The sequence below is a fragment of the Oreochromis niloticus genome, linkage group LG22, assembly GCF_001858045.2.
Source record: "Oreochromis niloticus isolate F11D_XX linkage group LG22, O_niloticus_UMD_NMBU, whole genome shotgun sequence".
Classification (NCBI taxonomy): domain Eukaryota; kingdom Metazoa; phylum Chordata; class Actinopteri; order Cichliformes; family Cichlidae; genus Oreochromis; species Oreochromis niloticus.
Genome location: NC_031985.2, coordinates 21,866,404 through 21,885,201, shown reverse-complemented (window position 1 = coordinate 21,885,201; position 18,798 = coordinate 21,866,404). Strand labels below are relative to the sequence as shown.

The following is an 18,798-nucleotide window of genomic DNA, read 5'->3' as shown; positions in this document are numbered from 1 at the left end:
TTTTCTTCAAGGTGGCCTGACAAAAGTTTGGCGCCAATATTTCAGAGGTGATTTCTCACCCTGCCACCACTCCTACACTGGAGGAGAAGAAGCCACGTGGCCAAAACTAGAATATGAAACCACGGGCTTCCCAATGTGTGACACTGAGACGAAGCAAAACTTTTCAGCCATCTCCAGCAAAAGAGTGGGACAGGCAATAACAGCTAATGCACACAGCCCCCTAAAAGCCCTCCCCTCTTGCTCCGAGGAACACAAAACGCCTGGCAGCGCGGCGAGTGACAAAAGGGGCGTGAAATTGAGTTTATGAGTAGATGTTTCCATGTCTGTATTTTCCTCCTCCTCAGCTTTTGTTCCATGTGGCTCATGAATGGAGGCGCAGTCCACATGAAATCGCTCAGGCTGGAGATATGCCCTGAGTGTGAAGACACCGCATTTATTTGCGAACAAGCACATCACATACTATTTGTTCCACTGAATAAACACTACTGAATGACTCCGAGTGAGGCCTGTTGCGTGCCATGCTTTTGTATTATTTATGTTCACTTAATGCCTGGTTTGTGTGGCTTCTTCTTGCTTCACTTGTTAATCACACATTTGTGCATGCGTGTCTGTTTATTACCAATTAAAATAGCCTGTGAGCACACAAAGGCTCTCTCTCTCTCTCTCTGTGTGTGTGTGTAGTTTCAGGACAGCACTTGTTGAACTGACAGCCTTCCTGAGATAAGTCTCCCTAGAGTTTTTGGATTGTGGGAAAACACATGTTGTTGTCCACTTTATTGGCACAGGGAGAAAACATGTTTGGGCTCGAGGACAAGAAAGTCAGTCTGCCAAAAGATACAGTACATCTGAGCTCTCCAAGCATTTGCGGGTGCGTGCAAGTCAGAAAGACAGACAGGAGCGAGCCATGTTCTTTTTAAGGCTGAGTGATTATAGAATTTGCAAGCTCACATTAAAGTGTGCTTGCACGTATGTGTGGCAGACTGTGATGTTTTCACCTACTGTATGTGTCCATGTGCAGTTTCCTCTCTATGGAGCGAAAGGATGCATCTAAAAATACCATGGGCCCGAGAGGAAAAGGAGGATGGGAAAGCACTTACCAAAGCAATAAGTGGAACACAGGTCTCTCCTTTCCTTTCCCGTGCAGCACCTTTCCAATGCACTTTTATTGTGGATGTGTCAACTAGAAGTTCAAATTAAACCTAAATAATTTCTGTTGTTCCAACGAGTTAAAAATGTGCCTGTTGGCTTGTGGATGCTGGCACTGAGGGTGCAGTGGTGTGTGTGGGGGCTACACAAATCCTGGGTGGTAGTGTGTACCAATTAAGGTAATTTCCGGGTATTTGCCAAATTAAAACCAGACTTCTGGGAGATGTAGATACACGGGCAGATTTCTACACGGATTGTGTAAAGATGAGGAGGAGGGGTGAGTAGTTGAGGAGGAGGAGGAGGAGGAGGAGGGAATCCAGATGGGAAGGAGCAGCATCGGCGCCGCAGGAAAGAAGGAGAGAGAGGGAGAGAGACTGGAGGAGAAGACACGAAGCCTCATCTCTGCTCGGAGATGAAAGACACTTTTATCACACACTGAACAATCGGATCTCACTTGGTGCCGCAATGTATTTTGGTATGTAAACGAAGCTTTTTTATTAATATTGTTGCTCTTACATTAGTTTTTTAATAGGCTGGTAATAACGCAGCGGAGTCACTTGTTGCTATGTTGGATTGGACGTGAGCTTCGTGAAGTCAGTCACCTGCACAGCGGTATAGACAGAGGGACTCAGCGCACAGGTTATATCACGGTATTTTTGACTTTAAAGTCTGTTTACGCAAAAATAAGTATCGAAAATATTAGTCTATGCATAAAAGAGATGCAAAAATATAGTAACAGCATGCTGAGAGAAGACAAAAGCTACTTTACTGCGTTTCTTAGATTATTTCATACCTTACATTTTAAACGGGTTTCACGATTGGGCTGTTTTATTGCTTTTGATCGTTGCCTGCAAGTTGATTGTCACTCCGCTGCTCTTAACCGACTGCAGTCTGTCACGTGTTTCTCAAAGGCATAATAACTTCTTTAAAGTAATCCATCCCAAAAGCAAATCAGATCAATCACGCAACGTTACGTGCGCGCACCCACACGTGCACCCTACAAGACTTTAGTTAGTTAACGGCAATCAGAGTAATGGCAGAGCGGATGGGTGTGTTATGATTGTGATTGCGATGATTACACACGGTCCTAAATCAAACTGTAATCAAGCTGAGAGAACATGCAAACTATAGAAAATAAGGCTCTATAATCAGCACAACAAACAAGACCCTTATCAGCCATGGCCTCAACGTACTCGTGCACTGTTTTTCAGGTTGCATGTGCACTTATGTACGTGCTTGGCATATTTGAGTTTGTTTTTGATTAGAACACCCCCTCACCAAAAAGTGTTTTGTGAAGGGGCTGATTGCTTGGTTGTGTGTGTAAAAAAACCCACCAAAACTCTAAAATGATTTATTTTAGTAAATAATTTTAAAAGCAAAAAAAATGACAAAGAAAAATGAAACTGGGAAGGTTGTCAAGGAAATAATAGGCCGCATTTGTACCCAGCATAATTACAGCATAAAATGCATTTCCCCCCTCGGAGGTAGCAGAATCCTGCAGAGCCTTTATTTAGTCAAAGAACAAAAGTATGAAAAGTACAGTTTTACTCAAATTCTGCAGTTTTCTCTCTCTCTCTCTCTTTTTTTAAATTTATTTTTGCAAACCAAATTTAAGGCTAGTATCTCAGCATTTTGAATAAGTTAGATAAAGTTTCTCAGTTTTGAGTTATTTTCTTCAGACGGTTAACTTCGTTCTTGAAAATTTGAGCTAAATGAGCTAAATTTTTCACTTATGGATGACAAAACAAACCATGTACAAGCACTTTTATAATGCAGAAGCAGTTTTAACCCAATATTAACACATTCACTGTAATGGAGGCAATTCAGGGTTCATTATTTTACACAAGGACACTTTGACATCCATTTCAATTCAATCTAGCACTAAATCGCAACAACAGTTGCCTCAAAGCACATTTTATTGTCAAGACCCTACAGTAATACAGAGAAAACCTCAGGAATCAGACGACCCTCTGTGAGCAAGCACTTGGTAACAGTGGGAAGGAAAAACTCCCTTTTAGCAGGAAGAAACCTCCGGCAGAACCAGGCTCAGGGAGAGGTGGCCATCTGCTGTTGCCAGAATGGAGATACTGACCACTGAGCCACTCTAAGTAATTAGGAAGTTGTACTTGATCACAGTTTACAGCAAAGTGGGTGTGTGCCTATTAAAGTAATTTCCAGGATCTTTGAGTGAGAGAAGACCACTAGGATTAAATATTGGTATTTTTCCAGTTAGAAAGCCCATGAAAGCAAATTTCATGTTTTGGGGTACAATATAGCAGGACTCATCCCAAATGCACTCAAACTGGCTCAACATCTTATTTGAATTGAAAACATTAACACAAATGATGAAGAGCATTTTACATAATAAAGTTTAAATTAAAATAAGACAAGACAAAGATGTAAGAAAGCATCAAAAATGTATCAAAACACTGAAGTTTTTGAGCACAGAATGTGTTCATCTGGTTCGCTCTGGTCTATTAGCTTTTATCATCATCATCATCATCATCATCATCTCAAAGGAACCACCTCATCTCCATCGAGTCATTGCTCCATATGTTTATCTATCTGCCTGTCTCCTTCCTCCTGTGATGTCTCTCAGGTAATGTGTGCCACAGCACTCTGCCGCCGCTGGCTCGTCCCACGCTGGGCAGGAACCAGCCCTCCCCTGACCCGAAAGCCCTCCTCCCCCTCCACCTGCTGCCTAGATTCACTGACGTGAGTACTGTCAATCATCGTAGCTGTCATGGCAACAAAGCTCTCATCACCTGCACTCTCATGCCTTTTATTATTATTATTATCAAAAGCAAAATTGTTCATTTTACCATACCAATTTTTTGCCTCAAGCGGAGGAGTTAATTTCGCGGAATAGTCTGCCTGCATGAAGTAAAAATTCAATGCACAGATGTATGAGCACGCTGCCTACACCTTTCCAAATATATCATGCCTAATGCAGAGAGCTGTGACATTTCCACACAACCTGGGGGGTGTGGAGCTGAATCCTTGGTATTCCTCCTGCAGAGCTTTTCTTAGAGCTGTCTGCCCCGGTGTTTGTGAAAGGTGAAGGTGGAGAGAACTAAGGCTGGCCAAGTCTAAGCCCAGAGGACTGTAGATGTGTCAGGCTGAGGGTTGATGTATGGTTTACACGGAAATCGTGTGATATCTCTTCGTATAATCCAAGGTGTTAAATGCCTTGGCTGTGTCAGAGTATGCTCATAACGCCATTGAGTCTGACCAAATAACTGCTCGGAAGCAGAACTGACAATTGTGCTTTTGTTCCTCCCTCCTCTTTACTCTTCTTTCCCATGACATGCTGTCAGATGTTTAGAAGATGTCTCCGAAGAGACACGTGAGGGTTCAGAAAGAGTACTGAGTGTATTTGTCTGCCTTTTGTGGCCTCTCACAGTGTAGCAGTTATTTTGCATGTGTGCGTGTGTGAGGGATTGTGTGTCGGGTCCGTCTCTTTGTCAAAAAGCCCATCTGCCACCCAGGGAGACACTGCTCTAGGTCTCGGCCCTCTTGCCTTCCATTTCACCTCGCTTTCATCCACCCCTTCCACTTTCTGTGTTGCTTGTGCTCTAACACCCTCTTCACTTCAGCTCTCTCTTCATATGTATTTTCCACTTTGTCCCCTGCTGTCATCTTTCCTCTCCCTCATCCTCTTGTGCGCTTTTTCTCCCTTTTGGAGCTTTCAGATCCTCTTCACCTTCCTTTGAACTCCTCTGTTCACTTCTAAATGTACTGCACATAATAAGAAACTTAATATTACGATATTTGTTGCTATTGCTGGGTGACCTTAATATAGCACGGACAGAAAAATGTTTTTAAATATCTCACTCGCACTCTCCCTGCTGTCTTTTCCCTGTTTGTCTCTTTCTGTCATTTCTTTGATTTTACTCCATGTTCAACACATCTCCCAGTCGGCAGCCACAGAAATAGTGTAACACCTGTAAAAAGTGACTGAGCGCTACAATGTTCACTACTGCTAATGCTGAATGAGTAATGTTGTAGACTTAACTCCTTTTTTGGACAGCAAGGTTAGAGAAAGAGTATCGGCTAAAAACTTAAAATCCAGCATATCTCCACACTAAAAGCCCTCTTTGCCACCTCTATAAACTTGAAATCTGCAATTAGCTACAGGCTATTATCTCAGTTAATTGCTAATCATTATCTCTGTAAAGTTTTAGAAAATAGTGACAGTGTCAAAAACCCACATATACTAATTTTACTGTCAGAAATGACAAGGAAAGCAGTGAATGCCCTCACTGATGATAAGGGAATTTGATATGTGGTTAAAATATTAGCTTACCATTACATTTTAGCATTTACATTAGCTAATTAGCTTGCCATTGTGTCAACTGTTCAGTCATAACCTTTCAGCCAATTACTTTAACCTTTCAGCCAATGTTTTTAATAGCTAATCTATTTAACAGATATTAATAGTGCTTAGTGATGTTTTGATAAAACTCTTGCTTGTTTCTTCTTCCCTGTTTCACTAATAATTTCAACAGTTTTGCCATTTTTTAGCTTATAATTGATAACTTTCAATTCATAATGTTAGCTAGCTCCTCGACTATTTAACTTTCCATTTTGTTTATTCCACTAACAGTTTCTTATGTTATGCAATTTATATCTATACTGTTAAGTTACTAGAAACATTAAAAGTGAGTAGAAGTTGAGGGACTGTAGTTAGTAGCTTCAATAGTTTATCCATATTTTGCGCTAACAGTTTCCAGAGTTAGGTCCTTTAAACACTAAAATTTGTGCAAATGTTTTGTTCGTTAGAAATATTTTTCAGACTCACTTATTCTTAACTGTTCACACCGACCATGTAATTTCACTGGATGTTTTGGAGCATTTATTTTTCCAAATCTGACCAATCACTGCATTTGGCAATATGTGCTCGTAACTCAAATCAATACCAGTACTGAATGTATGTGAGATGGAAATAGTAAAATATTCTATTACACCACAGACACACTGCTAGATGCTGCTCCGGGTCAATCGATTCTCTGAAATTATTTCTCTGCCTCCTCAAACTCTGCTCCAACTCTGCCAACAAGAGCTCAAACTGCCCCACTGACATCCTGAAATATGTACAAAAGCGGTCGTGATAAAGCTTCAACTCCTGGATCAATCCATGAAATTCTCCCTGCTGCTGTCTTTTCGTGAGAATTAGATGAACCCAGAATCTCAGTTTCTTACTTTCCTTGTTTAGAAACTCATCATTGCTTGATGGTCACTTCATTTTTTTCACTCCGTGTTTTTCGAGGCTGAATTGTGTGTATACGCTACACGGCAAGTTTGGATTGGAAAATTTTAGCTTTTAACTTCAGTTTTAGCTACCTCTACAATCTATTATCGTTTATTATGGAAGCTTGTTTCTGCCACTGGGAAAAAAATAATTGACATACAGAGATAATTTGAAATTTCAGGTTATCTCAAAATTTCAACTTGCTCACTATCTCGAAATGTAACAAAAAATTGAGATATTAAGTTGAAATTTGAAGGTACAAACCTTAAATTTTGACTTTGGAGAACAAACAAAAATTTTCTTCAGTGGCAGAAACAAACCAACATAATTTATAAATTAAGTTTGGATGTCTTTTTCTAATACTTATGTGTTACTTTTAGTTTTTCTTCTCAAATCTGTTCAGATGCACTTAAAAAAAAAAATTCAGATCATTTTAATTTCTCTTTTGTCATTTTAGTTGACCTCATCCTGCTGTATTCCCTTTGGGTTATGCAGACATACACTCATTTGTGAATCGCTGAACTCTTTCAGTTTTGCTGTCTTTATTAAATAAATTCCACCTCTGAGGTCCCCATATCCTTCAGTTGCTTTTGAGTGTTTGGAAAGAGCTGAACGAAAATAAAATATTGTCTAGAACGTATTTTGTCAGAGAATCGTCTTGCTCCTCTGAATCGAACCTGTGGGTGTGAAGTAAGTGGGCACGCAGCTGAACTCTGACGGCCTGTGTTTTCTTCTGAAATGTGTCTCTTTATGTGTGGGTTCTTCGTGTGTGTGTATTTGTGGTAAAGCAGTGCATTCGCTTGTGTGCTTTGGCCTCCATAAAACTCTGCACAGGAGTTTGTTTGGTGCCCACATGTGCGTTGTCATGACTACAGGGCTGCAGGCATGTGTGTGGATGCTTGTCGTGATTCAGGGACCCCCGCTTTTAAAACTTGGACTTCAGAAGCTCGGTTGGCTCGTATTCTTTATCTTTTTTCTTTTTGGAAACAAAAAAAAGTGATATTGTTTCCAAGAATAAAATAATTGAAATGACAAAGAGCCCAAAAGCAGCAGCTCATTCATCATAACTCACTCCTTTTAGGTGTTTGACGTCAGACATTCACACATAGCTGTCATGCTGGTACATAGTGTAAATCCAGGAGCATTCATCATTATAAAGTTTTTGACTGTGATCCAGGTAGAAGTCTGCTTTACTTCACTTTGCCATATGTTTCAGCCATAACTGACTCCCTGGAGCAGAGCATGTCTGACATGCTGACACCCTGTGTGCGAGGAGGTTTCTGGAGGGAATATGCTGGATATAATTGATGCTGTGTGGTGGATGTGATGCCTTTATTTAGTGTACAATCCACTGAATGTACTGCTTTCATTTCTCTTCATGAGCTCACAGTGGCAGATTTGTTTCTGCATGTGATATATGTATTTGTGCGAGTGTGTGTGTGCAAAACAAAACCGAAGAGGCAATGAGTAAGAAGGGCAAACTGACTTTGCTGCAGGTGCTAGTCCATCGTAGTGCCGAGTGGGAGTGGAGGGTAAGAGTGACTCCACGGGGAGCCGGGAAGGTGACTTTGATCAGACGCAGGCGAAGGGAAAGGGTTCAGAGGTAAGCAGATGGAGGGGTGAAGCGAGGAATGTGTGATGGAAGGTCAGGCGGAGATACAGGAGCCTTGGGGCTGAGGAGCGAGGAGGGAGCGAGCGGGCTGTTAGCTGATGTTAAACTGTTCAATCTCATTCACAGAAGCATAAAAAAGGTCTCATAAATACTCTCACATAAAGATGTTTGTCACACGTTACGTGACAGATTTAGTCCTTTGCTTTGTTTCTTAAATTTCTACGACTTTTTGCATTTCACACATGATACACATGATGTGTTTGTTTTTATGGAAGGTTGCTGGAGTTTTCTATACACAAACAGCTGCAGGGAAACAGGGAGATAAGAGACCTGCGACTGCACAGATACATTCCAGTGTAGCAGCCCAGAGTGATGATCAAAGAAAAGTAGTGAGAACACACACACACAGACACGCACACCCACTGTTGAGTTTTTCACTTTTGAAGAGCGTGTTCAGGTTTGGCACTAAAGAAACAAGGTACATCTCCGCTGCAGTGCTATACCGAGGGTTCTCTGGGGTTAGAGGACTAGCTGGCTGACCCATAAGAATGCATAAATTTTTTTTTTTACCACTAACCAGATTTCCATAAAACCCCCACTCCTCACTCCCCACTCCCCGCCCGCTTTGGCTGCTTATATGGCCTCCTACATTTCATCTCAGGTAATAGTCTTGTTTTGCTCCACAAAGCCCAGTTGGGTTTTATTACACTGAGTAGTTGTGCTCATTACAATTTCCAGTAATGTCCAGCGGTGCACAGTGTTGTGTGGTCAGATAATGGTATTGTGTACACGCGTATATGCAAAGGCATGGACAGGTTTACTGCCTCTTTCTTACATGCATAAATAAAAGTACTCTGGGGGGGGGGTCTGAAACTTCATTAGCTGATCCGCAGTACGAGGCAACACAAACATGATTATGCTGCATGCAATTTCAAGCTATTTTACTTAGTTTTCTTAATATGGTAATGGTTTCTCGCTGTTTGGTTGGAAAGACCATTTGCACGTTTGGTGTTATGAAGTCTTCCTGGAACAGGGCTGTGTGAGTAAAACTCTCACCCCTGCAGGTTTTAAAGGTGCCTGTAAAAGGTTTTGTGTTTTCTCTGTTATGGATAGCAAAGGTTGTGGTCAGCATGGCTTCAAGGTGGTCTGAGTGGACTCCAACAGTGATGCGCAGAAAGAAGGGCAGGGCCATTTTACCACTGTGCAGCATCCCCTTTTATTTTAACAGTCTGTAAACATCTGGGAACTGAGGAGAGTAGCTGCTGTTCAACAGTCCTCAGTGTTTTCCATCCATCCATCCATCCATCCATCCATCCATCCATCCATCCATCCATCCATCCATCCTCCCTCCCTCCACTTCAGACATTGTACAGAGATTTCTTCAGATTCTCTGAATCTTTTGATTATATTGTGCAATGTAGATAATCTGGTATTCAAAGCCTTCACAATTTTACGTTGAGTAACATTGTTCTGAAATTACTCCTCAATTTGTAGACACATCTTTCAGCAGGCTGGTGCACCGAAGCCCAGTTTTAGAGATTAGAAACTTTGCATCACTAAGATATCTCATGTTACTGGCTTATTGCCAGTTAACCCAATTACTAGCAAAAAGTTCCTCCAGCTGTTTCATTTTAGCACCACCTACTTTTCCAGCCTTTTCTTGCCCCTGTGCCAACTTTTTGGAGATCTGTTGCTATATTTTTCATGAAATACCAAATGTCTCATTTGATATGTTTTCTATGTTGTGCTGTGAATAAAATACTTTAAACACAGCGCACTGAATTTTTCAGAATTGGCTTTGCTCTTCAGACTGCTTATGGCCACAAGGGCAAAAAGCTTTACCACACGTGAGCATTTGGAACATATGGAGAAAACCGGTGGCCAGCAGAGAAGTGGGTTATGCTGCAGAGTGGTGTGACAGGTTTCATATAAACATTTTGAATCCTGTTCTATACCATGAAAACAGTTCAGTGTCAGTGTAATTAATCCAAGCTGAAATGACCAAACAGACTGCACTGTGAAAGCTTTTCTAAGTCACGTTACATCATGTCAGTCAAGATGATATGTTGGTATTTGTCTCGGGCAGGCTGAGGCAGCAGAGAGCACGTGGTTTGCTGTTTTGTTGATTTCACTGACAGATGTGTGAACATCAATATTGTTTATGGGCACCAGCCCCCCTTAGTAGGTCCTGAAAAGCTAAAATTATCTGCTGATAGCATGCAATTTAAAGAGATCACTTTCACTACCTAACTCAGTCTGGTCTGTTAGAGCATAATCCACAACCAGTTCAGACATTAACATTTCCCTTTTCCTTGTTGCAGATGGATCATATACATAAAGCTCTGACTGGCCCAGGCTTCGGGCTAACCTCACCCTTAATAAGAAAGCCCAGTTCCTGCGGCGTCTGTCGTCTTAGATTCAACTCTGAGGTGGGCGATGCTGTGTGGGAAACACATGCTTTGTCAATTGTTTTTTGTCTTTCAAGGTGCGCTTGTTTTTCTCACACACGCCCTTACATGACAGTTGAACCACAGAGAAGACCTGCCCTTACACATGGCTGTCTTACTGGTTTTGAAGGTTTAAAGCTTTCTTACTTAATTACTGGGTCAAATGTGAACTCACCTGATATTTGATCTTGGTAGAAAATTCATTCTGTATTATTTGTGCCATAGCATGACTCATAAGAAAGCAACTCAACAACTGCAAAGTACTGTCACATATTGTACAGATATTTTTGTAAAAATGTGGAAAAAGTGCACATAGTGCTTTACTTATTTACTTTAATGACTTACCACTTGATTACTTACTACACTGGCAACTGTAAGCAAGTCAGAGAACGATAGCTTTCTGCAGTTTTTCCATTCATATTCAAGTCATGCATTGTTGTGTAAAGTAAAGATAGCCACTTTACTGCATGAAGCAAAATCTTTTTTTTTTCTTTTCCCGTTGGACATCAAGGCTCAGGCTTCCTCCCATTATAGCGGCACGAAGCATGCGAAAAAGCTGTTAGCTCTGGACGCCCCAGATTCAAAGATCAGGACCTGCGAACCGGTCTCCAAGGAAACTGCAGTCCTGTTGTCGTCGTGCTCACGGCTCTCCAGCTCTGACACAACATCAGGAGGTGAGTGCATTTCTGCAACCATGCATGCACACGTGTGCACGGACATCACGCGCATGACACCGTTAGACATATGAACTCAGACCTTCTTTTCCTAGTCACGACCTTAACTCTTTGATGTGATAAACCTCCTGCTGCTTTGGGTTGCACGGTGAAGTGATTAAAGGTTGGGCATTATCCTCTGCTTCTTCTTCGTGTCTACATTTTCTGACCTCATTCAGTGGTCTCCTGAGATCAAAAGAGCATTGAAAATGCTTTGAATATGATCTGTGGGTAGCTCTCCTCCACTATGTATGAGTGTGCGCTTGCTCAAGGGCCTCAGGCACATGTGCGTCTGCAGGCATGCAAGTGTGGCGGTGTGTCAAAGCACTGACTGCTTTCCAGTGTGTGTTTATATTTGTGCCAGTGCTGATGTGCTACTTTTGCACGCTCGTGGGCGTTTAAGGATTGAAAATAATGCATTTCGCCACAGTTAAAGAAGAAAGAGGTTGAAGAAATATTCTTGACAACGCCGACAGGAGAGTTTGTTTTTGAGAGAGTGAGAGGGTGAATGATCATTTCAAGAGTTTTGGGGAAGTGGATGAGAAGCAGGAGCGCTCTCTGAAGATTACTTTAGTGAGAGAGTGGGGAATCAGTGGTAACAAACAGACACCCACTCAGTGAGGCAGAGCTAATCATTGTTATTAACAGAGAGTGAATCCTTAAATCTGCACGCGCTCCTCCGGGGGAAAAGTCGGCCCCACAAAAGATAACAGAGTCAAATCATCTCTATACAAAAGTGTCCGTTTAAGTGCCGCGAGGCAGAAACCCAGGAGAAATCATTGATTATTAGTGTGATTAGTGAGGTTGATGGAGCTCATAATCATGTGTAGCCTGCTGAGCTTTTATCTTTCTCTTATCATAAAGAATTCAGAAATTTCATAGAAGTGGAAAAATGTTCACGTTTGTCTTCCTTAGTGCTCGTTCTTGCCAACAGGACTTTCCCTAATGCATTTTTTGGGGGGCTCTGAAGCTTCAGCAGTAATCAACAGAAAAAATTCAAAGCTTCCCATCTGAATTTAATACTCCAATGCTGTCTGACAAAATCACCACACGCATAAGTTTAAAAGCTTTAAAGTGGTGCTGCGCTGTGCCGCTCTGTGAACAGAGCAGAGAGAGAGGGAGAGAGAGCCGTGGAGAGCAAGACCTCGTAGAGTGAGATTCTTCACTGGCCATAAAAGTTGATAAATGTGTACTAAATCTAGAAATTATGTTGCTAAGCTGGCTACAGTGTCTTGAAATTAAACTAAATCACCACGAATCCAAGTTGAGACTGCATTTATTTCTCCAGTCTACAGAAAAAAATACACATTCAAGCAAGCACATTTAAATATCACAATTAAGAACTGAATATCTACTCAGACGATGAATATCCAAACAGTCAAATATTAAAGTATAACCTTACTTTTTTCCCCCTTTGTTTTAGAGCCTTCATCGCTGAACCCTACCTCAGAAATGGCACCATCAACCAGTGGCTCCACTGAAACTGTGAAAGCACCTTCTGACCCTTCCTTGTCACCCATTTCAAGGACAACAGAGAAAGAGGCACCAAAAGATGGAGAGGTGGAGGCTCCAGGAGAGGAGACCGAAGAAGCAAAAGCTATACGTCTTCTGTACTGCTCTCTCTGCAAGGTGGCTGTCAACTCAGCCTCCCAGCTTCAGGCCCACAACAGCGGTGAGAGGCAGTCGCTGCCACGGCCAGACTTTGCTCAGATGAAGCGTGTTTCTATAATTTGTTGATCTGACTTTATATCTGCTCAGGCACTAAGCACAAAACCATGCTCGAGGCCAGAAGTGGCGATGGAGCCATCAAATCCTTCCCCAGGATGGGGGTCAAAGGCAAGATGGCTGCACCGTCTGAGTCATCGACAGGACTCCAGAATAAAACTTTCCACTGTGAGATCTGCGACGTGCACGTCAACTCTGAGACTCAGCTCAAACAGGTGATCCCTGCAGTATGATAAGCTCAAAAATGAACTCTGACAATTGTAGATGTGTTTTAATATGTTTGAACTTCTAGGAGTTCATCACTTTTTAATAGTTTTGGATATAATATGATACGGCATCCAAACCTCGAAATCTTAGATAATAAGATGTTTGACATTATATAGCATCTTAAAATGTATTTACCATGAAAAGTGGTTTATAGATTTTTAATACAAACATCAATTAATTACAATTACAACATTATTAATACAAAAACCTTTGTATATACGTGTTAATATTCCGCTGCATCTGCTTTTACCCCCCAAAAAAACAGAGATGCTTCATGAAAAATTACTCACATGGTGAGAAATATACATGCACTTTGCTAGGTACACCTTGCTAGTAGATTAGACTCGCTTTGTGTTTGGACCTGAATTGAATCTTCATGGCATAGATTCATAAAGCTGCAGGAAGCATTTTGGTTGGGTGCACAGTTGCTGCAGATTTTTCAGCTGCACACCCATGATGCTAATTTCTCTTTCTACCACATCCCAAAAGTGTGCTTTTAGATTTCGATCTGGTGACTGTGGAGGTCGTTTGAGTACACTGAACTCATTGTCATGTTCGAGAAACCAGTTTGAGATAATTTGAGCTTTGTGAGATCGTGTGTTCCGGGCATTCTGCTCCCGCATACCTAAATGCACTCAGTTGCTGCCATGTGATTGGCTGATTAGATATTTATCTTTGCACATTGGAATGCACAAGTGTCTGGTGGTCATTACAGGAATCACAGGATATAATGTACAGCAAAACTTCAATTTTATGGTTTGAGGAAGAAAGCAAATTTATTTAATTAGATTTATCCAAGAAGTGATCCCTTGCTTTCTGCAGTCACACCGTGCAGTGACCTTATTTTATTGCACACTGATTGCCAGTAGTTGTGTTGTTCCTGCCCTCATGGAGTGACCAATGGAAGGCAACATAAGAAAACTGACTCTTGCACTAACTTACTGGTTAGTTCCTCTTGTGCATGTAAAGTTATTAAAAGGTCAGCTGTCACACAGATTTGCTATTCAAAGAGTTCAGGAAGTACAAAGCCACCGTGATTCATCATCACTTTATCCATCAAGCATTAAAGACGGGAAACTCAGGACCATGCAAATTTTATTCCCAATCACAGTGTGAACGGCTCACACCTGTCGCTGCAGGTGAGTTAAAATCACAGATCCCTCAAGATAATGAGCACAAAGCTACTAAGCCTTTGCTATTTCACTGAGCATTTGAATATGATGTTAGCATCTCTGTTCGTGATGTGAATGCATAGCGTTGGTCTGACTGTTTAAAAGTTAACTTTGGCCAGGTGCTCATGAATATTTAGCAGCTTGCTGCTGATTGTGTGGCGCGTTGGCCACAGCCATCTGTTTGTGCTTGTCAGTCAAATTTTAAAAGATTTCCTAACCCGCCCCTTATAAATATTTGGAGTCTCAAAGTCAGAGTCAACAAAATACAAACAGTCTGCCTGAATTGCCAAAAATAGGAGCTTTGATTACTGCTTGCCTTTAATTTCCTTTTCACATTATTCAGATTACCAAGCATCACCTTCTTTTTTCGCCCATGCCATCTTCTTGCTGCAGCCTGTGTCTGTGTGGGTCTCTTTTGCTGTGTGCTTATCTACGTGTCTCTTTCCTCGACTCCAGCACATCAGCAGCAGGAGACACAAGGACAGAGCGGCAGGTAAACCAGCCAAGCCTAAATTCAGCCCCTACACTCCCACCCAACGTCACCAGAGTTTCCAGGCAGTGAGTACCATGCTATTGCTTGACTTACTTTCACCCCCTCATCATTGTGTTTGTGTACATGAGTTGATCCTCGTGGGCTTCTTCCAGGAAGCTCCACTCCCTACTGCCAGTGAAACAAATAGTCAGCGATAGCTCAAGAATAATAAATTTTCTGAATTCTAACCTCTTGACATAATGAGTTGGACAAAAGGGCAGGATTTCACTGGAACAGAGAGTGGATTATTAATAAGAATGCCTGGTGATAAATGGAACAGCTTGTACCTCTAGTTTTCTACTTTCCTACTTTAATTTCCCAGGAAAAACACTCACCTTGATACTACTTTGTCTGCCTGTGTTTCATTCTCAGATAAGGCTGACTTTACGAAAGAACCAAGATCTGACCAAGCCTCTGGCGTCTTGTGTCCTCCAGCGTCAGCTCTCTGTTGCTGCCGCCGCCGCTGCTGCCATGGTGTCTTTGCCCCCGTTCCCTCTCCCGCCTGCATCAAACTCGAACCCCGCCCTGTTTCACAGTCAATCCCTCCCCCAGGCCCTGCTTCATCCGGCACCCGGACCCATCTGCTCAACACACACGTCTGTTCTGTTTTCCCCCTACTGACCCGGCCGATGTCTCTATCGCTTCTGAACTACAGCTAAAAGCAGACATGAGGCCCGAACAAGATGTGATATAAGCCAGTGCCCTTTGTACTTCACATGCCAACAGACACCACGGGTGTCACGGACCAGACATTTGCTGCGGTTAAAACCACAAGAGTGGGTCAGATTGAGGTAGCAGATGGGCGAAGACAGAGTATTTTGAAATGTGAGAGAGTGTGTGAATGCTACCAGGTGCGTGGACACACGTATTCATCACAGAAGTGCAAGTTTTTGCTCTGTTTTGTAGCACTTTTGCTAATAATCTGTGACGCATTAAAGAAGTTCCCTCTCTCTTGAAATATATATATATGTATACATATATATATATATATGTATATATATATATATATATATATATATATATATATATAGAACAAAGATGCAGAATAGCAAACTTCCATGATGAATATAGCTGTGTGTGTTTGTATGTGCACATGAGTGCTATTCAGAGCATGCTTAACTATTATTTTCCAATTTTAAAAAAATTGCTGGGGACTTTCACATCGATTGCACAATGTTCCTACTTTTCTTTCTGTCTGAGGGTTAATGCATCCTCACGAGGTTATTGTTGAAAATGCTCCAAAAATGTGCAATTTGTCAAATAAATAAGTGCAATAATGATTCAAGTTCATGCTGTGCTCATGTCTTTGTCGGATGGAAATTTAAGGATCAAAAAGATGAGAGCGTACCCAAGAAATAAACATTTGACTTTCTCATTTCAACTCCTTGTGTACGTGTCTACGTGTATGTGCCGGAATTGTTGACGCAGCCAGGCGTCGCCTCCTCTCCAGATCATAAATCTCAGTATCTGACTACGACTTAAGCTCAGTTAATCTCCTTTGATACTTAGCAGCACACAGAACATTTTTCCTAGGTTCTTTTTTTTGTTTCAGGTAAAAAGGACACATCCATGGCAGGATGTCTCCGAAGGCCCCTCCACATATCCTCCAGCTTCAGTCTCCGAGATAAATCAGTGCAGGAATGTTCTGTCTGATGTTATTGTCTGTCTTTCTGATAAGGTTTACTACACTGCAGCTGCAAGCAATGTGGTCAGTTTGATGCACTTAGTATGGATACAGTGTGTGTGTGTGTGTGTGTGTGTGTGCTGCAAGAGTACAATATGTGTGTGATTGCTGGTGACATTCCACACCGATGTTAGGTGAGTGATGGCCGTCTATACTTGCTTCTTAAAAAAGATCGTTCGTGTGTGCTGCTGCTTTGTCAACTTTTCCTGACCCCTCATCATATTTTCTTGTTTTTTCTTTCATCAGACACCAAACTCGATTAATTTGTTAGATGTTTTACTTCTGTCTCCTGCAGTCGCTCCAAAGCAAATAACCTTACCGGCCAGTTCGGAGAGTTATCATCCAATATGTCACTGCTTCCTGATTCTTCCCATTGTCAAGGCAGTTACTATTATTATAAATTGCCTGGGTGATGACTGTGAACATCTGTGTGGGGGATGCTCAATTCTCCACACGCTATTGGAATTCAGACCTCCACTGGCCCCCTAACTGCCTGGCTCACTCCCTGGCCAGCCTTCACTGCCTTTTCTCCTTCACCTTTTGTCATCTTTCTTTGGTTATCTCACATGTTCACGTCTACTTTCTCCACCAGCTTTCTGGCAGGTGCACGTGCGCACATAAACATATGTCAACAATACAAAAGCCTGACTTGGCATCCACGGAATTTTTTATTCTGTGCTACCTGGAACGACTACAAAAGTACAATGCAGAGCTATGCATGCCATGTGAGGGCTGCTTGCTGTTCACGTTCATAAAAAGGCTATAATAAGCTCTTGGCGTGTGAACGCAACCTTTTGACACTTTTCAACTCAGTTCAAATAAGTAAGAACAAAGGAGGTTGTGTATACAATGAGTATGAGCGACAGGAATCACCATTCAAGCTTAAAATACTTATGTTTTTCTTATTATTGTATTAGATCAGAGTTTGTTGAAAGAAGAGAAGCATACCTTGGTTAATTCACTGATTTTCTTCATAGCCTTTGAATCATAGAAGAAGACTCTCATCTCTGTATGGAGGTGCCAGTATAGCTCTGTACAAGAAATGTAACAAAAAAACTCCCTACCAGCACTTTTATTGTGACTCCATCACACAATTCACCATTTTATGGGGTTATCGTGGATGTTTATCAGGACTCTGTGGAGGGAAATTTCTCACTTGGCAACAAAAAAACACCTTGCACACAACACCTATTAAACAAAGTGCAGTTTTGACGCTTGAGTTTTTGCAACTCATTAAACAACTGAGACCAACAAATGTGCTAATTAGTGAGGTTTAGAGACACAAGGATTTATTTGTGTAACAAAACCAACCGCATAGTCTACATCACAGGTGTCGAACTCCAGGCCTGCAGGTTTTAGATGTTTCCTTGATCCAACACAGCTGATTTAAATGGCTAAATTACCTCCTCAATGTGTCTTGAAGTTCTCCAGAAGCCTGGTAATGAACTGATCACTTGATTCAGGTGTGTTGACCTAGGGTGATATCTAAAACCTGCAGGACACCGGCCCTCGAGGCCTGGAATTCGACACCCCTGGTCTACATGAAAGTGGACCTGTTGTGCTCGTTTCCAGCGCTGTATTTCTATTCTTGCATTCAACCAGAGAAACTTTGATCAAAACAAACAAACATCCTAATTTGTGTTGTAAAAGCTCTCGATGCACACACCTCATTCACCTGCTATGTGAAACAAAACTTTTTAAGTTCTTCTCACTTTAAGGCCACAGTTTTCATCTGATTGGCTGCCCCTCTCAGTCAGAAGATTTAAACAGCAGGTGAGTGTGGCCTCTCCACTCAGAGGGTTTGTTAGCTGCCCTTCTCTATGACATCATGGAGTGCCAAGAGTAAAACAAGAGATTTAGGGGTGTTGCAGGGAATACTTACACACACACACTGATCACATTATTTAAAAGACTGACCCTGTAACAGTACAGATATGACTGGCCCACTTGAACATGCCATGCATTTTCAGGGATCTGAATTTTCTTTTTTTCACCTGTTATAAAAAAAAGAATTACGACAGGCCTGTTCAGAGACCTCATGGTATTTGACCAGGTGGTTAACAGCAATCTGTGGGCTTTAAATCCACTCAAAGTATTGCACATCTAAAGGCTGGCACTCCTACACCACAAGACCTGTGCAAGCTGCCCTGTGGGAGCAATGTCTCTCCAGCTCGAGTGGGCAGACAAAAGGTGAGCGGGCTGAGAGGGAGCTGCAGCATAAGCACCATCTGTCTGGGTCAGCATACCTC

The 18,798-nt window shown here is 41.8% G+C and overlaps 1 protein-coding gene across 1 annotated transcript; it reads left to right on the top strand.

Moving 5' to 3' along the window:
- The first annotated feature begins 1,439 nt into the window (after positions 1–1,439).
- On the top strand, positions 1,440–15,552 carry LOC100701178 (zinc finger protein 385D). Its single transcript, XM_005478556.4, has 8 exons — positions 1,440–1,621; positions 3,746–3,861; positions 10,331–10,438; positions 10,968–11,130; positions 12,593–12,841; positions 12,928–13,109; positions 14,790–14,891; positions 15,238–15,552. The coding sequence occupies exons 1-8, from the start codon at positions 1,612–1,614 to the stop codon at positions 15,484–15,486; spliced, it is 1,179 nt and encodes a 392-aa protein (XP_005478613.1). The 5' UTR covers positions 1,440–1,611; the 3' UTR covers positions 15,487–15,552.
- The last annotated feature ends 3,246 nt before the right edge of the window (positions 15,553–18,798 follow it).

Bases quoted from the DNA above. Each gene is read 5' to 3' on its own strand.
- LOC100701178 (XM_005478556.4), top strand. The intron at 3,862-10,330 runs GTGAGTACTGTC...TCCTTGTTGCAG, and splicing joins TGCTGCCTAGATTCACTGAC to ATGGATCATATACATAAAGC. The intron at 13,110-14,789 runs GTGATCCCTGCA...CCTCGACTCCAG, and splicing joins CTGAGACTCAGCTCAAACAG to CACATCAGCAGCAGGAGACA.